Genomic DNA, 19,520 nt, shown 5'->3' with positions numbered 1-19,520 from the left:
ATAATTAATATAAAATTTAAATATATTACTTTTCTAAATATATAAAAATTATATAGATGCGTATATAAATCTTTTCAAATAATCTTTCTCTTTTACAAGATATAAAATGATACTAACTTTTTAAATTAAATAAAAAAATACTTATTAAAATGTCAGGATGACGAATCGTCATTGTCATGCATTGCATCGTATTCCTCCGCAGATTCAGTTCGAGAGAAGAAAACTGAGATTTCTGTTTCGTGTTCGCGGATAGCACGGGTGGCATAGATTGCGATTACATCGCAGGATAGATCTTATTCTTTTTTCATATTTAAATGCTACGAATGTGACGCGGTCTGCGCACCAACAAGCAACAGGAGGATAAACCGGAGCTAACTTTTGCCAATTCGGACAAACGCAGCGATCTAGTCGGGAACTCCACCTTTTCGGCGAACACCTTACTCGATTGTGGGATCTCGTCTTCTGACCGATGAATGAGCGTGCCGTTCACGTAGAGCACGTTGGCGGCTACATCCTCGGGCACGGTCAATGTTTGGTAACTGTACGTTGCCTCCCGCTCGATTCTCTACATCATAAATGAGAGAAATTAAAATCGAAACCTTTTTTGCAATTAAATTTAATTGGGGGGGGGGGGGGAACTTTATTTAAAAAAAATGGAAAGCAATATTCGTTGCGTAGCGAGTCTGAATGAAAGTTTGTTGCAAATAGCAGAATTTTCGAATAATGTCAAAAATGACTCATAGTTTATATTAATTAAGACTAACCTTGAGTACTTCCTGAGATTCTTTTCCAGCCCCTACGCATATAACATCTGGACCAGCCATTGTAACCAACGATTTTAGGCGTTTAGATTCAGCCACCTAAGCAGAGAAATATTGAATTATTATCTAAAAAATTATGGGAGAAATTAAACAAGTATTGCAATGCACTATATAATCACAGTGTGTACAAATCTTTTTATCATTTATTTCATATATCATGTTAATTCATTATCATATTATATGAGTAAACTAGAGAATTATATTATATCAACAAAAACTACACACTATTTTATCAATCAAACTTCTCTTTTTCTTTCTTTTTATAATTTATGTTTTTATAAATTTCTTTTCAAAATACTTGATATATATTTATTATAATCTTAATGCGTTATAGTGTGTATGATAATTCTTAATGTGCCAGCAAATCGTGCACAGTGTTTTGTGTAATGTATAGTAAAAATATAAATATATCCTTTGAAAAGTGCATACACACTAAATTCGTAATATACATAATATTTGTACAATGATTGGAACAAAATGAGTATCTTTAAATATTTCGCTTAAAGTTAAATGCTTAAATCATATGCATGCTAAGGTGAGTGAGTAATATTCGTGGTATTGTTCAAGTGCACGATTAAAGTGCCAAGCCGGAACTTGTGTAACTTGTCACAACTCCAAAGCGATTCATAAAATTCCGAAATTATTACATACGAAAAGAACTTTCTCAAAAATCGTGCAAGTTTGCGTTTCTAGCCTGTGAAATTATTCATTTTCTTTTTTTTTTTTTTTTTTTTATTCTTTCTTTAATGACATATTAAGAAGGGTCAGTTTAGTGCACCCAAACCTGAAGAGGGGCTGAGGTAAGACTCTCCACTATCACCTCTTCGCCACCATCACCCACCTTAAATGAACATTAGAAAAGTAAGGTGAGTGAGTATGATATTCTTGCGTCAAAGTTTGATGCAAATCCGCAAGGCATATATTATTATACCTTCTATAAATATACAATGTGTGCTGTGAATAAACACAAATTTTCGTTGTTACTCATGGATCGAAACATGCGTTAATATTACATATAGAGTGCTTCATTTTAAGTGGAATTTACTTTCAAAAATTCAACACAAGCAATAAAAGAACGTTGATACAATAAATATAGCAATCGCATCTTGATATTAATCTAGTGGCTCCTAATAATAATGAAACACTCTATCCTGTAGTTAAGATATAAGATATAAAATGCTTTCAGAAATAGACACAGAGATGAACAAGGTAACAAGGTATTACTAATATTTGACAAATCTTATAAAAAAATACTTGTAATAAATGTAGGTATATAGATATAAAAGATTATAGATAAAATATCTTCCCTTTTTCAATTTCGACACATATTTAAGTTCTAATAGCACACGCATACATGTCTTTGTGACTTTAACATCAAATCTAATGAGTTGAATCTAATGAGACATGCGATGTTCAGTAGATAACGAGAAATTTGTGATTGTTTTATGTTTAAAATGAGATATTAATAATTCTTAAATGTCAGATGATACGAATGCGTTGATCTACAAAATTACTGACCTTGATAGGTACGCATGGATATTCTGGAAATGCCACAGCAACCGCTCGTGCTCCTGCTTCATTCGTAAAATGAGACAGCCCAACAAAGAATTCTCTACCTACAAGATATTTTCACACCAGTAAATGTAAAAGTTTAAAAGATTTCTGGTATTTATATGCATTTAAAGGCACATATGTAATATCAAGGCAAATATTGAATACACAAAATAGAATTTACCGGTGAAAAGCACATCTCCACCATCCAAGCGGGCATTCTTGTCGCTTATTTCTATTAGTGGTATCTCTAGCTCTTTCTTCAACACAGCTCTGATAGTATCGAGCTGAAAGAAAGACAAAACAGTAATTATAAAACAAACAGTGAAGAAGCTAGATTTAACTTAATTATTACAGTCATCAATATTAACTCAGTTTTTTGCATTATAAATATCTCTTTCTCTATAACGATTGTAATCAACATTTTTATGTTTTATGATAATTCTTTTATTCTCCTGTCATGAACTTAAACAGTCAGTACATAATATCTTGGACAAGGTACCTCTTTGAGGCGAGACGGCTCGCTCGGGTGGGCGATCAGGGCGATGCCGTTGCAGACGACGGCGATGTCCTCGACGAAGACGCAGAGCGGCGAGTTTTCGTCGGGCGGCATCTCGATGACGTCGATGTCGAGCTCGCGGAGAAGCTGCGCCAGGGCCAGGTGCTGCGTCCTGGCCTCGTCCAGCGTCAATTCGCCCCGCGTGCGCAGCGACAACGGGATCCTGCAGAGGATCGCGTGCGTATACCGGTGCAGCGGCATTGCCCGAGGTTCTCGTCGTTCTCGGTTCTCTCGCCGACGAGCAGGAGCACGTATAAACGCACGTCGCGCGCCCGGGATTTGACGTTCAACGCGAAATCACGCGAAATGACGGGTCGACGCGACGAGCGCGGAGAGCGGGAGCGGGCCTGCCAGCCGCGAGCCGCTAGGAATTTCGCAGAGCAATGCGTCGCTAGGAAGTTCTATAACGACTTCCTCGCGCGATGAAAGATGAGAGTATACAATCTGACAATAGCGGCGCGTAAATTGATTTATAGGGCGCTCACGAAGATGACGTGACACTGATTTTTCTCAATTATTAATTAATATTAATAATTGCGCGCCGTATAATAATTAAAGTGGAGATGGGAAATAACTGGTGCGAGTGTAATCCGTACGGAGTAGCGGAGATGTGGAATGTGCGTCGACTCCGTGAGCTCTCCGAGTCCGAAAAATCGTCACAGTTACTAGAAAAGCATACCGTGACAGGAGGTGTTAAGAGGCAGCGAGGTTAGAATACGCATCTCTTGGGAGCTACGAAAATCGTCGGAGTTATCAGGAGACCACATTTGCGAGGAAGTAAGCGGTAAACTCCGGGTAGGCAGGGCGGGACTTGAAATTCCCCTCTCTACGCGTCCGCGCGCTCATTGGTCGGGCTTAGGAGGGGGTTACCATGGAGACCGCGGGCGGCCATTACTTAATACTTCGGCGCTTTCATGGGCGGGGCACGATGGAAGGGGGGTTGCGGTTGCTATAGCGCGCTGATTGGCCGTGGGGAGGTGAGAGCTCCAGCTATTCCGAATACCTACTTGCTCAACATGCATTCCTGATACCTCCTGATATTTTTCGAAGCTCTCGTGAGACGCGACGTTTCAACGTCGCCATCTCCTAAGACTTTCTGCCGCAACATGCTCCCCGCGTAATTCTGACGATTTTTCGAAGCTTTCGAGAGACGCATCTTCCGACTCGCGTCACTTTTTCTCTGTTCATGTTCCTCGAATAATTTTCGTGCACGCAGGACGCGGTAATTATTACTACGCGAAAATAAAAAAAATTGTGATAACTAATTAACTTTTTCTCTTCTGACTTAAAATGGCGTTTATTTTTTAAGGGAAAAAATATTTTCTTTAATTATTTTTTTATTTTCACTAACAATTTACAAAAATCGATAATCTTTAATATTATTAGATCACGGACGATTTCGCTCTAACGGATTAACTTAATTAATGATTTTTAATTAGTCAATGAATTTAACTGGTAAAATCGCTCACAGCAAAATTTCCAGTATGTATATGTTGTTGTCTTGATATTTAATCTTTCTTTCTGATGTCAGAAAATAAAACTTTAACGTTTCCACGTTAACAAAATGCTACACGTATTATTTGATAAGTTAATTGCCTTAATTAAGTAATAATCAGAAATTTGTTCTAATTTTATCTTTTTGATGCAGTTTAATGACTCGATATATGTAAAAGTCATTATATGTTTTTCAAATGTTGACTAATGGATATGAGGAGAGGTCAAGGATCGCCCTTTTTCAATCAAGCGCAATTACGCTAATTTTCAGTACGAGACCAATTATGTGCTTTCGTCCGTGAATTCGTATGCCTCTACGATTGCGTCAGGTCGCAATTTTAGCGCAAAAGGAGTCTTCGGGATCTTCGGGTAATTTAATTAATACAACTTTATTTTTTGACTGCTGTCCTTTTCTTTTCGATTTTAAACAGCATTCATAAAGAGAATTTTATTATAATCAATATATGTACGTATATATAGTATACAATTATTAAAGCCTGCGTTATAAAAGAGGATAGTAGACAAGTAGACTTGGAATTGGCGGAATTGGCTAATGAACGCGCTAGCGTACCCTGGCGTACCCTAACCTCAAAGGTTGACGCAAACGCTTCGTGGGCGTCCGCCTCTACCGAATAATGAAGCTTTATTTGCGTGTTTGTTAACTTCGTAATGACGCGAGAGCTCATCGAGCCGTGATGACCCGCATGTAAGTCCGTCATCGGGAATCGCCGTTCCAGCATGATCAGAATATCCCGAGCTGTCAAACGCTCGACGCAGGAGCTCGACGCCGGGACGTTGTGAGAACACACAGAATAAATAAGATGAGACCGCGTCGCGTGCCATAATAATGCGCCTTCGATTCGTCAGGGCGGTCCTGGTTCTCGCTCTGCTAGGCAACATCATCGTCTGGCACAGGATATGGCGGCTGTTCGCGGCGCAAAACACCCTGGGCCTGCTGACGCCGAGCGTCGCGACGAACGAGCCACCGCAGAAGTTCCACCGGCGTCTGGCCCGCCTGGTCACCATCGTCATCAGGCAGTTCGAGAACTTCGAAAACGATGTGGCGTCCATGGTGGAGTCAGTTTTGAATTCCTTCCCAGAGATACCCGTCTTGATAATCTGCGATGAACTGCCGTACCCGCCACTGGAGCTGGACTTTACCAACGAGAGTATGAGGAACGTTAAGCTGATCAGCTTACAGCCCGAATTCAATAAGTCTTTCGAGGAGAGAAATCCGCTCTTCTACATACGTACCAAATTTGTTCTGTTCTTACCGGACGCAACAAGATTGTCCACTAAGCAAGTTATACAGGTAAACACTTTTTGTTGCGATATGAGAAGATATATGTTTTATCTCGCACAACAAGATATTTTCAGGATTTTATTCATTAATTTCTTTGATGTATACCCTTGCAGGAGACTGTCTCGCAAGTGTCAAATTTAGGGATAGTTATTGTACCAGTGGGAAAGATGGTTCTACATTGTCTTGAATTAGATTTAAAAGTGAGAGAATGGAGCTTGAGGATAGCGCGAATTACGGGAACAGTATGTGATAGTGTAACGGGCAAACACGTAACTATGCTTGAGGCAAAAATTTTGAGAAAGCTGTCAGATCCATTCCTGCTGCCCTTTACGGATGCATTGTACATTCAGACCACAGCTATCGGTGCAAAGGTAATTCAGTTTATTTAATTTAAGATATTTATTACTTTTTGTTTTATTTCTCTTGCAAATATAAATTATTGATCCGTCGTCTCTCTATGTGGCAATGATATAGTTCTGTTATTTACTTATAATTGGATTTATAAAATTAAATATGATTGTGCAGACATTTTATATTTACACGAGAGAGAATATATTTTGTGATTAGTTTGTGAATATTTTATTTTACAGTTTTGTGTTTTTGTGTCAGTGATCATTAGCATATAGATTTATGTTTAAATTTTTTGTGTTTAAATCTTTTAATTTGGTTTAAATCTTTACTTTCTATTCATTGTGTAGTTCCTTTAAGAATTATTATTATTTTTATTTTTCTATGTCAGGAAAAGATTCAAATTGTTTATTGTAAAATAAAAATGTTCAAATACACTAATGTTTCTTGTAATATGTGTTGTTAGATACATATACTGAAAAGCTACCAGTTCAACGAGGGAAAACCATTGTACAGAAACCAACAAGCACAAGCCAAGATGCAGCAATTTTATCGCACGCGAGAGCGATTGATGTTCGAGAAATTGGGGATAAAGAAAGTTACAAGGGCTTCTGGTTCTGTGGAGTGGTACGGTTGTTCGCGGGAAACCACGAGATGTTTCGGCTCAGTAATAAACGGTATACCGTCATATCTCTACCAGCATCGATACACGCCGCCTTGTTGTTTGGCCGGATTGAGAAAAGTCGCTCACCACGTTATTGACAAACTGGAGGAGGTCGGCATACGGTTCTGGTTAGAGGGTCAGTCGCTGTTGGGAGCGATGAGACACAGCGATATTCTACCGTGGGATCACGAGGTACAAATCGGATTGAACAGAGACGATCTGGCGAGATCGCCGTGGCTGGTCAGGGCCAGAAGCAAGCCGGTCGTCGACGATGACGGTTTCATTTGGGAGAAGGCGACGGAGGGCGAGTTCTTCAAGGTACAGTACTCCCGGGTCAACCGTTTGCATGTGAATCTACTACCATTCTACACGCGCAATGGATCCATGACAAAGGACGCGTGGTTCCTGAAAAACCGGGACTTTCCAGAGCACTTTCTTCATCCGATGTCGAGCATCGAGTTCGCTGGTAGACAAGTGCCATGTCCAAATAATATTAGAGACTTCCTAGAGCTTAAATATTTTAAGGGGGTGATAGAGAATCCAGAGTTACCGGGTAGATTTGTCTTTGATTAGTCCATTTCCAATTAATTGAGATTATTCACGGTAGCGTATTGTTGCTTGATTTTACGCAGAAATCGGTGCTTCAAGAGTTAAGCCGCGTTTATCGCTATCAGATTAATATCTATACCGAAACATTACGCATGTATCTAACGATACTAGGAATTATCTATGCATGACGACATTAATATTTAAATAAAAATTACAATTTGTCTTTGATCTGAGGAGAAGATTTGTAAACATTTCTATTTGCCTTATTCAGACCCTGCTTCAATAAGAAATAATGACAAATAATTGTTATCAAATGTTATCTTTATATATTTCAACAATTCGGCTTGGAATAGTAAAAGTCACAAACTTCCTTCTTGCATGAATTGACCTGTTAATACATTGTGCCAAATAAACTTAGTGTTTTTAACTAGATTTACAGATTTAGATGTTGGTACATCTTTCAATAAATTTTCATTATAGTATTAGGGTATATTGTATTAGAGATTTAAATATTTAAGATTAAGAATCCTATATATAAAAAAAAAGACAGATCTGATCTCATAATATTTTAAAAATATTTTATTTGAGATAGAGGCATTCAATGATATATCTTGGATTATAAAATGTGAAAAATATTTCATAAATATTTATATAGTAGGAATTTGATTGTTCAAGTTTTGCAATCAAAAATCGCAATTTTAAAGAGAGCGGGAGAAAGCACTCAAAATAAAAGTTATGTCTGTCGTATTACGTTTAAAAAGTTGTGTAAATAATATAATATTTTATCTAAATTATTTTTTAATTTAAATCAATTTATTTAGTTTTGCTGTATGAAGCAGTGAGTGCTGAATTATTTTATTTGTTACAACAATGTTTTTCGGCAATAAAAGTTCAGGTACATAAACTACTTCGTAGAACTGTTTGATCTCTCTATTGCATAATAATAGTGCCAATTTATTTGTAAAAATATAGATATGTATATGTATCCGTCTGTTATAGCAAATATTAATAAAGCACTGTTGTTTACAAAAAGTTGAAATCCGTGTTCTTGTTTGATCAATTTTAAGTGACTGTTCGTATGTCTTTAGGTGGAATCAATACCGGAGGCTCTCGCACAAAGCTGAGCAATTTTTCTAATTTCATAGATTCTAATTCCGTATGCGACAAGTGTAGTTGCTTCTTCGTCGGTTTCACCTTTATTCGTAAATTTGGAGACAATTTCAGTGTATTCACGGTACCTCTGCAAAATTAAATATTGAATAAATGAATTACAAAATACTTGAAATACATTTTTAAAACTATATATATATATTTTTTTTAAATTAAATAGATAATATTACTCACTTGTCATCGCCAACTATTATAAACGGCAATGTGTTATTAAAAGCTAATCGGGTCAGTTTGTTTTTTCGTTTACTGACAACCTGTTGACTGCAGATCGGCCTGTATTTATTAACATTCAAATCAAACACTGTAACTTTGCCATCGTTTGATACGCAAGCTAGCACCGTGGAGCTGTACGGTGCCCATTGAACATCCCCAATCGGAACACCCAAATCGAACATGAACAGCGGCTCCCTGTGTGCAAAATATCACTGTAATGAGACCTGTGCAATTATTGGAGATGTAACTTACGGTCTTTCATCTTCCCAGATCTTGATTCGCCAATCTCCTGAACAGCTGGCAAAAATGCTGGAATTGTACTTGTTGAAGACTATCCGATACACCGGCATAGTGTGTGCTTCATGATATGTCCTCATGTAAATACTGCTGTACGCTGTATTGCATTTGTACATGGTACCCTCCTCTGTGCCCACCAGGAAAACATTCTGATCGGCGGGATGAAATGCGATGCACGTTCCACATCCTGGAAACGATTTGTATAGTCCTCTAGTTTCCTTTTAGTATTTGACTGTCGTCACCTTTCAGCGTAATCATCGTGCCATCTGGTCCCGGTATGGGTGGTCGGTCCAGGAATAATGTCATAATGGTGGTAAGGCCGAGATCGTTCTGATTTAACACCCAGTGATTTATTTTACCATCGATACTGACACTAAAGAACGCCAGGTTTCCTTCCTCCGTATCAGGTGCCCAACGAATCTGTAATCAGTATTTGTTTTTTTAAAATTTTGTTAAAAATGTCCCGTAGAAATTTTCAGTTTCGTTATGAAGTATTAGAGCTAAAAGATTCAACAGACCTCCCATACTAACCCTCCATGCTTCTGCACAACGTCGTTGCTTTTATATTGTGGTGTGGATGGTGGTAACATTACGTTATAAACCGCCACTGCTCCGTCCATGGTACCTTTATTATTAATTATTTAATTAATGTTAACATACAGCAATATATTACAGCAATGCCATAACAATCATTTCAGAAACTAGACGAACTAATGCAAATATTTCATCGAAATTTTCAGTGAAAATATTTACACTTCTAAATAAATATTTATGTCATGCGTTTAAATACTTGGGATGGTATTATTTCACACCAATAACTAAAAGATGAGGATGTTGGGCGTTAAAATCTAGGCACATCACGGGAGATTCTGTCGGACAAATCCATTCCGGATACGATGGATTCTTCAAGCTGAATAAACACACCGTGCCGTTTGTTATTTGACTGTTAAATGACACTAGAATACATTAAATTCTCATTTACAGCTTGAACATTTATAAAAATTAAAATATGCATATTCTACTAACGTGATCCAAAGGCGACTGCAAAGAGATCGTAATATCTGCTGTTAAAGCACATGTCTGTGATGTCATGTTTCTTAGTCTTTTCATAACAAAATTTCCACAGAGGTAATAAGGAGCCTTCGCCTTCCTTGAATTCATCGCTCGGATCGTCCCAATATCTATAATCTAAAAACAATTGAAGAAATATATATACTTGAGACTGAGATTTCTCATTGAGGAAAAGATCAGAAGCCTACCTTGTGATATATCATCGAAAATGTTTTGGTTCACCATTCGCTCCAACGTTTTTGCAGCTTGTAGCATTCTGTTTGTCATTGCTGAAGATTCCATTTGGGCTTTTTTCTTCACATCTTCTTTCTTTGGTTGTGTCACCGGTACTTTTTTCTCCTTTTCTTTCTCGCGTTGTTGTTGAGCGTAGTCTTCCTGCCAGCAGAATAAAAGAGTTGAAACTTGTATAATATTTCTCTACGTATATGTTTCTCACACAAGAACAATGAATATGATATTTTGCATAGTAACATGCTAAATATAATACGAGATGAAGCATTTATAATGCTCTGCCAGAAATAAAACAATTTAATTAATAATTAATTAGAAGAGATCTTTTGTACCTGATACTCGTCAAAGATAGTCCATTGAAGGACATTGGCATTGAAAGTTGCGGTAGGTGGAGGTATAGTTTGTGTACTCATGTCCTGCAAAAGGGGTATTTGATTTATTTTCTATGTCTGAACAAAAATTTTTAAATATATTTGGTATATAGAAAAAAATATAATATACATGCCCTCATAGGATTATCATATGTCAACGCTGCTCTCTCACAGAAGTTGAATTGATTAGGTATTTTCTTGGGCTTTATCTTTTCTACTTCATCTTCCTCAGGTTCTGGCTCGGCTTCCAGCTCGTGTTCACGTTCAGCCTCGGCTAGCGCTTCCACCGTTTTATCTATTTCATCTACTGTTCTTATGGAATATGCAATTTATATTTTTATTTAAAAAATATACGAGAATATCAAATGTGATTTATCAAGTCTTATATAAATATCAATATTTTCTATACCTACCTTCTTCCGTTTCTTCATATTCTGCTTCTTCTTCCGTTTTATCACGCTTTAATTTCTCATCTGTTGCCTCCTCTTGATCTTCAGCTGCATGATAATCATATAATTATTTTACATATATTAATTATTGCAATAAATAAAGAAACCTTACTAATTGTTCCTCCTGCCAATTGCACTTTGGCTTCTTCTGAGTCTTTGTATAATATAGTGCCAGTTATATCCAGAAGAGTTACTAAATGTGGTGGAGGAGGTAATTTTATAAATTCGCGTAATTTCCATGACCATTCGACTAAGGAGTCTGGTATCCTAGTATTATGTATAGTTAACACTCTGGCAAATTCCTCTTGTAATTCCTGAGGCAAAAATTACAGAGTATAGTATTATCCAACAAAAAATTAATAGAGACATTAAACATACTGCTTCCGTTAACTGCAGTTGATCTTCTGGTCGCAGCAAAATCTTTCCTCGCATCCAGTCCATATCACCAGCACCCAAATCTAGTCGTGATGCATAACTCTTTGCTAAAGATAAATGCTGGAAAATTTTTATCTTTTAGTTTTCTCTAATATGACGAGTTATTTCTTTTGTTTATAAAGATATAACGACGAATATGTACCTCTTTACTTATTTCTGACACTTTGGAGGGCATCTTTTTGGGTATTGTCGGTGCCATTGTTCCTTTGTGTTTAAAAATATACTAAAGTAATCTCAACAGTCTCTGGCAATTGATAAACTGATTTCTCGCACTATTCTGTTTGGTCTGAACAATGTTGATCTATTTTATAACTCAACAATATTAATTTTCAATAATTTGTAATACATTATAATAAAATATATAAAGATATAACAGATAGAAATCTCAAACACTCTTTTCTTATCATTCAACACTGAGAAGTCTGTTACAGTTTCCTAGGATACGCCAGCCAGACCTTGATGCCTTGATATAGAAATGTCAATATTGTCAATCTGTAATTAATTGATATATCTATTTGTGATATGATTTTAATTTGAAGTAATGTTTTCCCATGCCCTAATTTTCAAATATATCCAATTTCTCTTTACTTGACAATATATGAGTAAATTTATAATTGTTTGACAATTTATTTAATATTTATATGCATGTGTATATGGGTCTAACGACAGACGCGTGGCATGTGAGAATCAAACATTGGCAAAGTTGCCAAGGATGTAAAACGTCCAAAATTTGTATAAATTGTATAATTCTGTTCGTACGCAATATTCTGATCGATGTCATGCTAGTTTTTTTGTTTTTCGACGCCGGGACAAGCATGCTTTCCTCTTTGGGGTTATTCTACGAAGAAAATCAATAATGGACTATACCACGTAATGTTAGCACTCCAACAAGTTGTAGAGCGATTATTACATAGAATTGTACGAATATAATTGGTTAGAATTTGTAAAACAATAGTTTACACAATTCTCGTAACAGGGAGTGACATATGTACGTCATTAAGTTCTGAAAAATCCTAAAATAATACATAAGAACTGTGACATATGTACTCAACCTCTTCATTGTTTGCTTGAATACCAGTATTTTGTTAATTACAGTGGTGTTATTAATTGTAACGTGTGTTTTATATTTGTGACATTTCTGTTTTCATGTTGATCCTTTTACGTTTGGCCAGTTATAAAGCAAAATAAATAATGCAAACGTTTCTTTTTGTTTCAGATCAATTAAGAGAAGACGAGCTTCTATATTTCTAAATGTGTTGAATCATGGAAGATAGCGGTATTGATAGTGATCCTAAAGCTGTTAACCACGTTGAGGATGAAAGACTCTTCTTGGTAAATATCTTGGTAAACATTTATATTAACAGATGAAATGCTTGTCACTAGACTCAACTAATAGAGGCATATATGGTTATGAGACTATAATATATAATTGTGAAATATAAATAATAATTTATATACAAGATAAAAATTGTTTAGCGTTATAAATATGTCTTAATCCTTTTTGTAGGGCAGCGATAGCAGTTGTAGCAGTAACCACACACAGGTTTCTCAACGGAATACAACGAAACAGCTGCAAAAGAAACTTGGTACGGAAACAATCTTTTATCTTCTCATCTCGTTTTATTTTAACATTGTTGCTACAATAATTAATGTGACTTATATGATTGCTTTGTTGCAATTATATATGCAGTAATATCGTTCTGTAGAGACACGTATCGAACAAGCGAAACGAATCCAACGCAACTCAGATTACATAAAGCTTCCAAAATATGACAATGAAAATGCAAGCAGCACCAGTTCCGGATTGATATCAATTCAAAGATTGCCTATACCACATAAAAATAAGGAACATCTTCCTCTAGTCGAATACTGGCATAGCGATAGTGAAAGGTATTAAGCAATAATATGCGTAAAGAATTGCCAGATGACATTAACACGTTGTATTATATTTTAAATTTGATTTTTGATCTGTCATACGTATGATTTTTATTAATTAAATATAGTAAAATATATATTTATTATTATATCATATTTGATAAAGAAAATGTCTGTATGTGATCAAGTTTAATTGATATATTCCATTTGCTATGTGTTTAGTGGGGATGAAATGACTCTCTTTCCGGCGAAATCTAAGGATTCCTCAAAGCACAAACAAGATCTCACAGACACGTTCAGCATCGGGGAATTAAGCGACGAAAGCGAGGACTCTTTGAATCTGGATCCAGCGCAACCACCACGTCCCTTCATGCGAACTTACGTACCTACTGGGTGTTGCCATTGCCATATATTATAATGTAATATAGTTTGCACACTGGACTGAGATCGCTTTAAATCGATCGATTATTATTTAAGTATCAATATATGCCATTGAAAACATATTTACATATTATAAACTTTTATCAAGTTATGTTTTCTTCAAGTTTATTTTGAGTTACGAAATCAATTTATTGTATCAGATTGAATCATATATTGTTTACGGAGAAACACGTGCTTAATTATTAAAATTATTTTATTAAACTGCTGTCTAATAAGTTGTTATTTAATGGATCGAGGATCGACCATCTTGTGAAGAAGCACAATTGCGACGTTCGAGCAAAAGGATTAATCGGTTCAATGAATGCAACAATTCATTGGGGACATCGCTTTCTTCTTCGTGACCGAAGCAATTATTGTTAAGGATATTATTCAAACGGAGTTTCTCAACGTTCACTAGCCATTGGTAACATTCGCAATACCTATTTTGCATGATATCACAGCAGGTAATATCCGTTAGGTTTTATTATGCAGCGTATTGCTCAAGTGCATTTCGATTGATCTGTCAAATTAATGAAGGAAGCATCAACTTAATCTCTTCTCTATTTTTAATTAAATAAGTAATAAGATTTTACACGAGGTAATAACTTCAATCAAGGAAATAAATTGTAAGAAATATTCACGTATATTCAGAATTATTCGTTTAGATAAATGCTCTTTTTTATTCTTGTTTATTAAATAATCGTAAACAATTTATTTAACCATAATTTTTTTTCTATATGAACAAGTACGACAGTGTTTTTGTAAAACTGTTTTTTTAAATATGTTTTTTAATAGAATAATAAAGGAATATATGAAAAACATTTTATGTGAACGAGAGTCTAACACACAAAAATATTTATTTCTTAAATATTATAATGTATTAGAAAGCCATTAATAGAACGGAAACATAAGTTGCTTGGCGATTTTTAGTTGCACGAGATATACTTTTTTCTTTCGTAAATTCGTTCCCTTTGATTATCCTGTACAATGCTGCATTACGAAAGAGTACGAAAAAGACTGATACAAGTGGATTTTGAAAGATCGCCAACATACAAGGCGGAATTATAAGTTTGTCGTGCGTTACACTTTTATTAGATTGCAATGTACGTGAGAGGGATTTGTGGCGCATCGAACGGACGCTTGGTCGCGAGTGTAATACAGGAAGACATTCCGTGTACGAGGACAAGAAAAAATAACCGTAATTGAGCGTTATAATTGAATGCGGACGGGGAACCGATATTTTTCTACAATCCTGAAAATTATACGGAGACGTTCTTTGGCAATCTCATTGCTAAATATCGATGCGACCTTGTGGATTTTCAAACTACAGGAAATTACCAGTTCAACGAAGATCTTCAAGTAATTGAAAAGTTCCTTTTTGTTGCAGATTAAGTAATTCTTGGTAAAAGGTCATTACTTTATTTTATTCTAAAGTCTAACAAAAAGCAATAGTCTCTCTTTGCATCTCTCTTTGTACAACACACGTTTATATGTTTAATAATGCAATTTTAATTTAAAAAAGTTCGTTATTCTTACTTTTGTGAATTTAAATTTCAGATACTGACGTAAAATATCATAGAAGAAATTTCACACGGTCCGCGTGTACTAATTCAAGAGAATAGAAAGAAAGTCTTGTTTCTCTCGGCGGCCCTTAAAAACTTGGCGTTCTAAAGGCACGCCTAAGCGCGCCGTTGCGTAAATCATAGCTTTTCGCGTGTATAAAATCGCCGGGCGAGCGAAACAATGCCGCGCACGCTTAAGAGAACTTTTCTAGGCACGCACAATGTGCGCCAGATCGTACCGGTGAGATACTGCGTGCGGAGAATACCGGGAGGATGCCGCTCTAAAACGTGCCCGAACGCGCTCCGTTACGGAACCCCGAGAGAAACGGCCTTTTTCCGCTGCTTGATCTCGATCGTGGTACGAAACGCGCATTGCGTATGCATTTCTTCCAGTCGTAGGAGTCGAGCAGCTCCCTTGGGTGAAGAATGTTGGTGGAACTTTTTCAGTCGCTCGCTGGAATTTAAAATTTTTCCTTCATTGAGCTTCGAATAGGATATATTACTTCATCAACGCGAAAATCCGAGGCATCTCTTATCTTTATTACTTTTGATTACGTTGTTATTTGTTTAAAGATTTGATTTATCACGTTTATCCTAGGCGTTACGAAATTTCTGCTTGATATTAATTTATTATATACCGAATATTTTTTATTATTCTATGAAATTTCCCATCAAGTTTGTTAATACTTTTAAAACAATTTGTATAAAAATGTGAAAGAATATGCAAGTGATTCAAGTGTATTCTTACGTATTTACTGTTTATAAATATCTACGTTCTGGAACAAGATTTTTATATAATTTTCATGGTTAAATTACTTTTTGCATATACATATAACAATTAAATCGGAGTTAATACAGAGCTATTGTCTTTTTTTGAAATAAGTAAAGACTGCACATAAAATAAAACTAATTATATTCTAATTTTTGATCATTGTTATGATCTACATATTCTAAGATATTATTGTAAAATTATTGCCATGTTTATTTTAAATATTATCGCCGACTGCACATATGATATATAATGGATATTTTTCCCTTCAAAGGACTCCTTCTGATCGTAAACGCGAACACGAAAATGCAGTGTCGTGCTGGTAGCGCGATAGCGTTCTAATTAATGGCCCGTGTATCTGAAATTTATTCCACCTCCCCGCGGTATTCCGGCGAACTCGATTTTTAATTAAGCCTCTCGACAAGCGTACGCGCATTAACAAACCGCGTCGGTTCGGCTCGCCACGTGAATAAACGTTTTGTTGCGTTAAATTCTCGTATCTCCGCGAGACGCATGATGCATCGCGTATGAATATTTAGCCGCACGTATATGCGTTCTCGTATATTACGCGTGTCTACGCAGTGGCCCAAGGCATTCCGGAGCCTTCCCTTCCTGGTTGAATGCAAGATTAATTTATTCCTCGCGAGGAACTCCCGACAACCGCGATAAAAATTTCTCGGTGACGTTTTTCGGGCGCTTAAATATTTTGTGCGCGTCTCTCTGTTGAAGCAACATGCGTGAAATCGGCTGGACTACCTGTTTACAATATTCCTGTTATCTCTTGTCGCCTAACTAGGATTTTATTAATTTTGTTTTCAATTTTGTAACTGAAAAACTATCGATGCTTCAATATTGCGTTATTATCTCCAGGGTGTTCCCTGGTCAAAGGGAAAGAGAACGAAAGAGAGAGAGAGAAAGAGGCGGTGAAGCTGGAACACCCTGTGCAACATTGTGGAGGGTATGCATCGTCGACGCCACCGACGCGGCCGTAAATCGAGCCAGACTTATGACATATTTAGTAACCAATTTAATGCAATAAATTTCGTCCTCTCCTAACGAGAGCGCGGTAACCGGTAATGCGTGAGCGCCGCTAATGTTCTTCTATTTATTCGCAGGCTCGACGGAAGACGGAAGGCTAGTCGGCGACGGAAATGCGATGCTTCCTGGAGCTTCCACCCAGATGTTTATATTTATTTTCATCGCACACCCACGTGGCGAACGACGATCTCGATTTATGTTAAAATCGATCGATTTGTACGCAAACGACTTTCATGTCATTATAAAGATGATAATGACAATTCAACAACAGATCCTGTTTGAGAATCTAATCTCCGAGTTGACGAACGGATCTGTGATCGTGAGAGTAACCCGGTGGCAATGGTCAATAAAAGTGCCAAAACCTCATGCCACCCGAGTAACTTTGTCTGCCAATTTAATTCGGAAACCAGTAGAACCGGCTTTCGTGAGAATTTGTTCTTCACGCTCGGGAAAAAAGAAGAAACTGCGAGAAAAACGAGGGAGAGAGAGAGAGAGAGAAAGCGACAAAGACGTAAATTTACATATGATCTAAGCAAACCAAAAGAGCTTTAACAATCTCGCTTTTTTTCCAAAGCATAGCGTTCGGGTGCGAGTTCTACGGCGCGAAAAGTCTTTATTGTTTACAATAGATTACAACAAGTCGGATTATTTGCGGTAATTATGATTAATCCCAATTTGCGAATCGAGCGAGCTCGCATCCCGAAACCGACGAGGCTCGGATAGGACTCGATTCGTTACATTTTACTTATTCGCGCGTCTTCGTTGGAGCCCCGTGGTTTGTGCATTCTATGTGTACATCGCATTACGTTGCGCATTAGATATCGCAGCAGATTATCGCGCGCGATATCGCGATATGTACGATGGCGCAGATCTGAGCCTGGCAACGAGAACGATGTCTTTTTCTTCGGGCTGACATGGCACGCGGGATATTCCGTCATATTTACGAGCGCTCGGGGAATGAATCCCCTTTTCGGGACTCGCATAAACTATGAAAACGTATTCGCGGTCACGAATCGAAAGATTCTAAAACTAGCGCCAGATTATGCGCGATTTGTGGCGATTCTTGCTCTTTGATTTCGTAAAAAAAAAAAGAAAGTTGCTGGCATTGATACGAATGATAAACGATGAATGCGAACATGCCCATTCACGCTACTTGCGAATCTCATACGAATAACGAACAGTAAATCTCAAACCTCGAATCGCGCATAATCTAGCTCTAGTTGGTAATTTAATCACACTTTTCCAGTATTTTGTCAGAGACAACGTGGAGACTCGTTATTTTTAGAATCTAGTTAATAAAACACTTTTCAAATAATGAAAATCTTATTTCTCGTTAATTAAAAGCTGATTTATGAGTTGTTATCGATTGAATCTACTTGATAAAACATTTTTCCAACTAGCATAGAGAATCGTATTTCACATTAACTAGAATTAAATTTATGAGTCGTTATCGATTTAATCTTTATAACGACGTTATTTGTCAAATATCGTTTGCATTCATATCGTAATGATTATCGGTATACTCACAATCAGTTACATTCATACATCAGTAAATAATAAGAAAATGAAAGAAATTTCTCAGATTAATCTAAATAAGAAGTGCTGTAAATTCTAAATACATTTTCTTTATCACTTTAGATATCAATAATGAATAATGGCACAATGAGCATTTATTACAGAGCTTATTCATTATATCTCATCAGATCTCCGCCAAGATTTCCATAAATATCACAGAAATCATTATTTATAAATATCAACGATTCCCGCGCGCGTATTCGCGCCGGAAAAGCCGGAAGGGCGAGGGGGAGCGCGAGTGCGATTCGAGACAAACATCACACTGTTGCCGCGATCCAGGTGCATCGACCGGGCGTCCGGGCTTCCTTCTCGGGATAGAAAACCACAGGCCACCTGTCCGCCTCGCGGTTGTCAGAGAGAGAGAGAGAGAGAGAGAGAGCAAGAGCGGACAGAGCAGAGAGGGAAGGAGGAAGGAAGGGAGGCCGATAAGGTAAACGCCGTAAACGCAGATTAACCGGTCCGTCCGTCGCGTTTACGGCGCGTGTCGAAAATTTTTCAAGCGAGTATACACTCCGTAAGGGAGCCGTAGAGAGACGAGATCCTTCGAAGAGGCTGAAAGCATAGTTTGATATAATTTAATAAGTGTGGAATTATCGCGTTGTCGTCTCTCTCAATCCTGTCTACAAATATGAGGAGTCGTTAAAGATATCGGCTGTGGAAATAATTTGGGGCCGGTAGCGAAAGGGGATGAGGGCGCGAAATGGCGTTTCTTGAAGCGCCGCGCACTTCAGATTGCACCGCGCGGCTCGATATCG

The 19,520-nt window shown here is 37.1% G+C and overlaps 4 protein-coding genes across 8 annotated transcripts; 2 read left to right on the top strand and 2 right to left on the bottom strand.

The window, feature by feature from the left end:
* Nucleotides 1-4: 4 nt before the first annotated feature.
* Nucleotides 5-3,414, bottom strand: LOC139821027 (N(G),N(G)-dimethylarginine dimethylaminohydrolase 1). 2 transcript variants are annotated; one of them, XM_071791735.1, is made up of 6 exons: nucleotides 2,875-3,414; nucleotides 2,557-2,659; nucleotides 2,340-2,437; nucleotides 1,606-1,662; nucleotides 765-860; nucleotides 5-565 (listed from the first exon to the last, which is right to left on the bottom strand). In XM_071791735.1, exons 1-6 carry the CDS (start codon nucleotides 3,130-3,132, stop codon nucleotides 311-313), a joined length of 867 nt encoding a protein of 288 aa, XP_071647836.1. In that variant the 5' UTR covers nucleotides 3,133-3,414; the 3' UTR covers nucleotides 5-310. The 2 variants fall into 2 exon arrangements, with proteins under 2 accessions (XP_071647836.1, XP_071647837.1); XM_071791736.1 differs by lacking the exon at nucleotides 1,606-1,662 and having other exon boundaries at nucleotides 2,875-3,409.
* Nucleotides 3,415-4,864: 1,450 nt separating this feature from the next.
* On the top strand, nucleotides 4,865-13,112 carry LOC139821025 (ribitol 5-phosphate transferase FKRP). 4 transcript variants are annotated; one of them, XR_011734163.1, is made up of 5 exons: nucleotides 4,869-5,737; nucleotides 5,842-6,099; nucleotides 6,543-7,058; nucleotides 12,743-12,858; nucleotides 13,034-13,112. XR_011734163.1 is itself a non-coding variant. In XM_071791732.1 (4 exons), the coding sequence occupies exons 1-4, from the start codon at nucleotides 5,273-5,275 to the stop codon at nucleotides 8,411-8,413; spliced, it is 1,275 nt and encodes a 424-aa protein (XP_071647833.1). In that variant the 5' UTR covers nucleotides 4,865-5,272; the 3' UTR covers nucleotides 8,414-8,428. The 4 variants fall into 4 exon arrangements, 3 of the variants coding, with proteins under 3 accessions (XP_071647833.1, XP_071647832.1, XP_071647831.1); XM_071791732.1 differs by lacking the exons at nucleotides 12,743-12,858; nucleotides 13,034-13,112 and adding an exon at nucleotides 8,378-8,428 and having other exon boundaries at nucleotides 4,865-5,737; XM_071791731.1 differs by lacking the exons at nucleotides 12,743-12,858; nucleotides 13,034-13,112 and having other exon boundaries at nucleotides 4,871-5,131; nucleotides 5,293-5,737; nucleotides 6,543-7,522.
* On the bottom strand, nucleotides 8,341-11,947 carry LOC139821024 (dynein intermediate chain 2, ciliary). Its single transcript, XM_071791729.1, has 14 exons — nucleotides 11,669-11,947; nucleotides 11,470-11,586; nucleotides 11,204-11,405; nucleotides 11,056-11,139; nucleotides 10,777-10,949; nucleotides 10,604-10,687; nucleotides 10,229-10,415; nucleotides 9,996-10,157; nucleotides 9,782-9,925; nucleotides 9,488-9,594; nucleotides 9,212-9,389; nucleotides 8,925-9,156; nucleotides 8,634-8,867; nucleotides 8,341-8,529 (listed from the first exon to the last, which is right to left on the bottom strand). Exons 1-14 carry the CDS (start codon nucleotides 11,723-11,725, stop codon nucleotides 8,352-8,354), a joined length of 2,139 nt encoding a protein of 712 aa, XP_071647830.1. The 5' UTR covers nucleotides 11,726-11,947; the 3' UTR covers nucleotides 8,341-8,351.
* Nucleotides 12,790-13,819, top strand: LOC139820906 (uncharacterized). The gene is made up of 4 exons (XM_071791491.1): nucleotides 12,790-12,858; nucleotides 13,034-13,112; nucleotides 13,233-13,416; nucleotides 13,624-13,819. Exons 1-4 carry the CDS (start codon nucleotides 12,790-12,792, stop codon nucleotides 13,817-13,819), a joined length of 528 nt encoding a protein of 175 aa, XP_071647592.1.
* Nucleotides 13,820-19,520: the final 5,701 nt, after the last annotated feature.

This window comes from Temnothorax longispinosus, chromosome 10, assembly GCF_030848805.1.
Source record: "Temnothorax longispinosus isolate EJ_2023e chromosome 10, Tlon_JGU_v1, whole genome shotgun sequence".
NCBI lineage: Eukaryota > Metazoa > Arthropoda > Insecta > Hymenoptera > Formicidae > Temnothorax > Temnothorax longispinosus.
The sequence above is the reverse complement of the archived record's forward strand: the minus strand, read 5'-3'. Positions and strand labels throughout refer to the sequence as shown.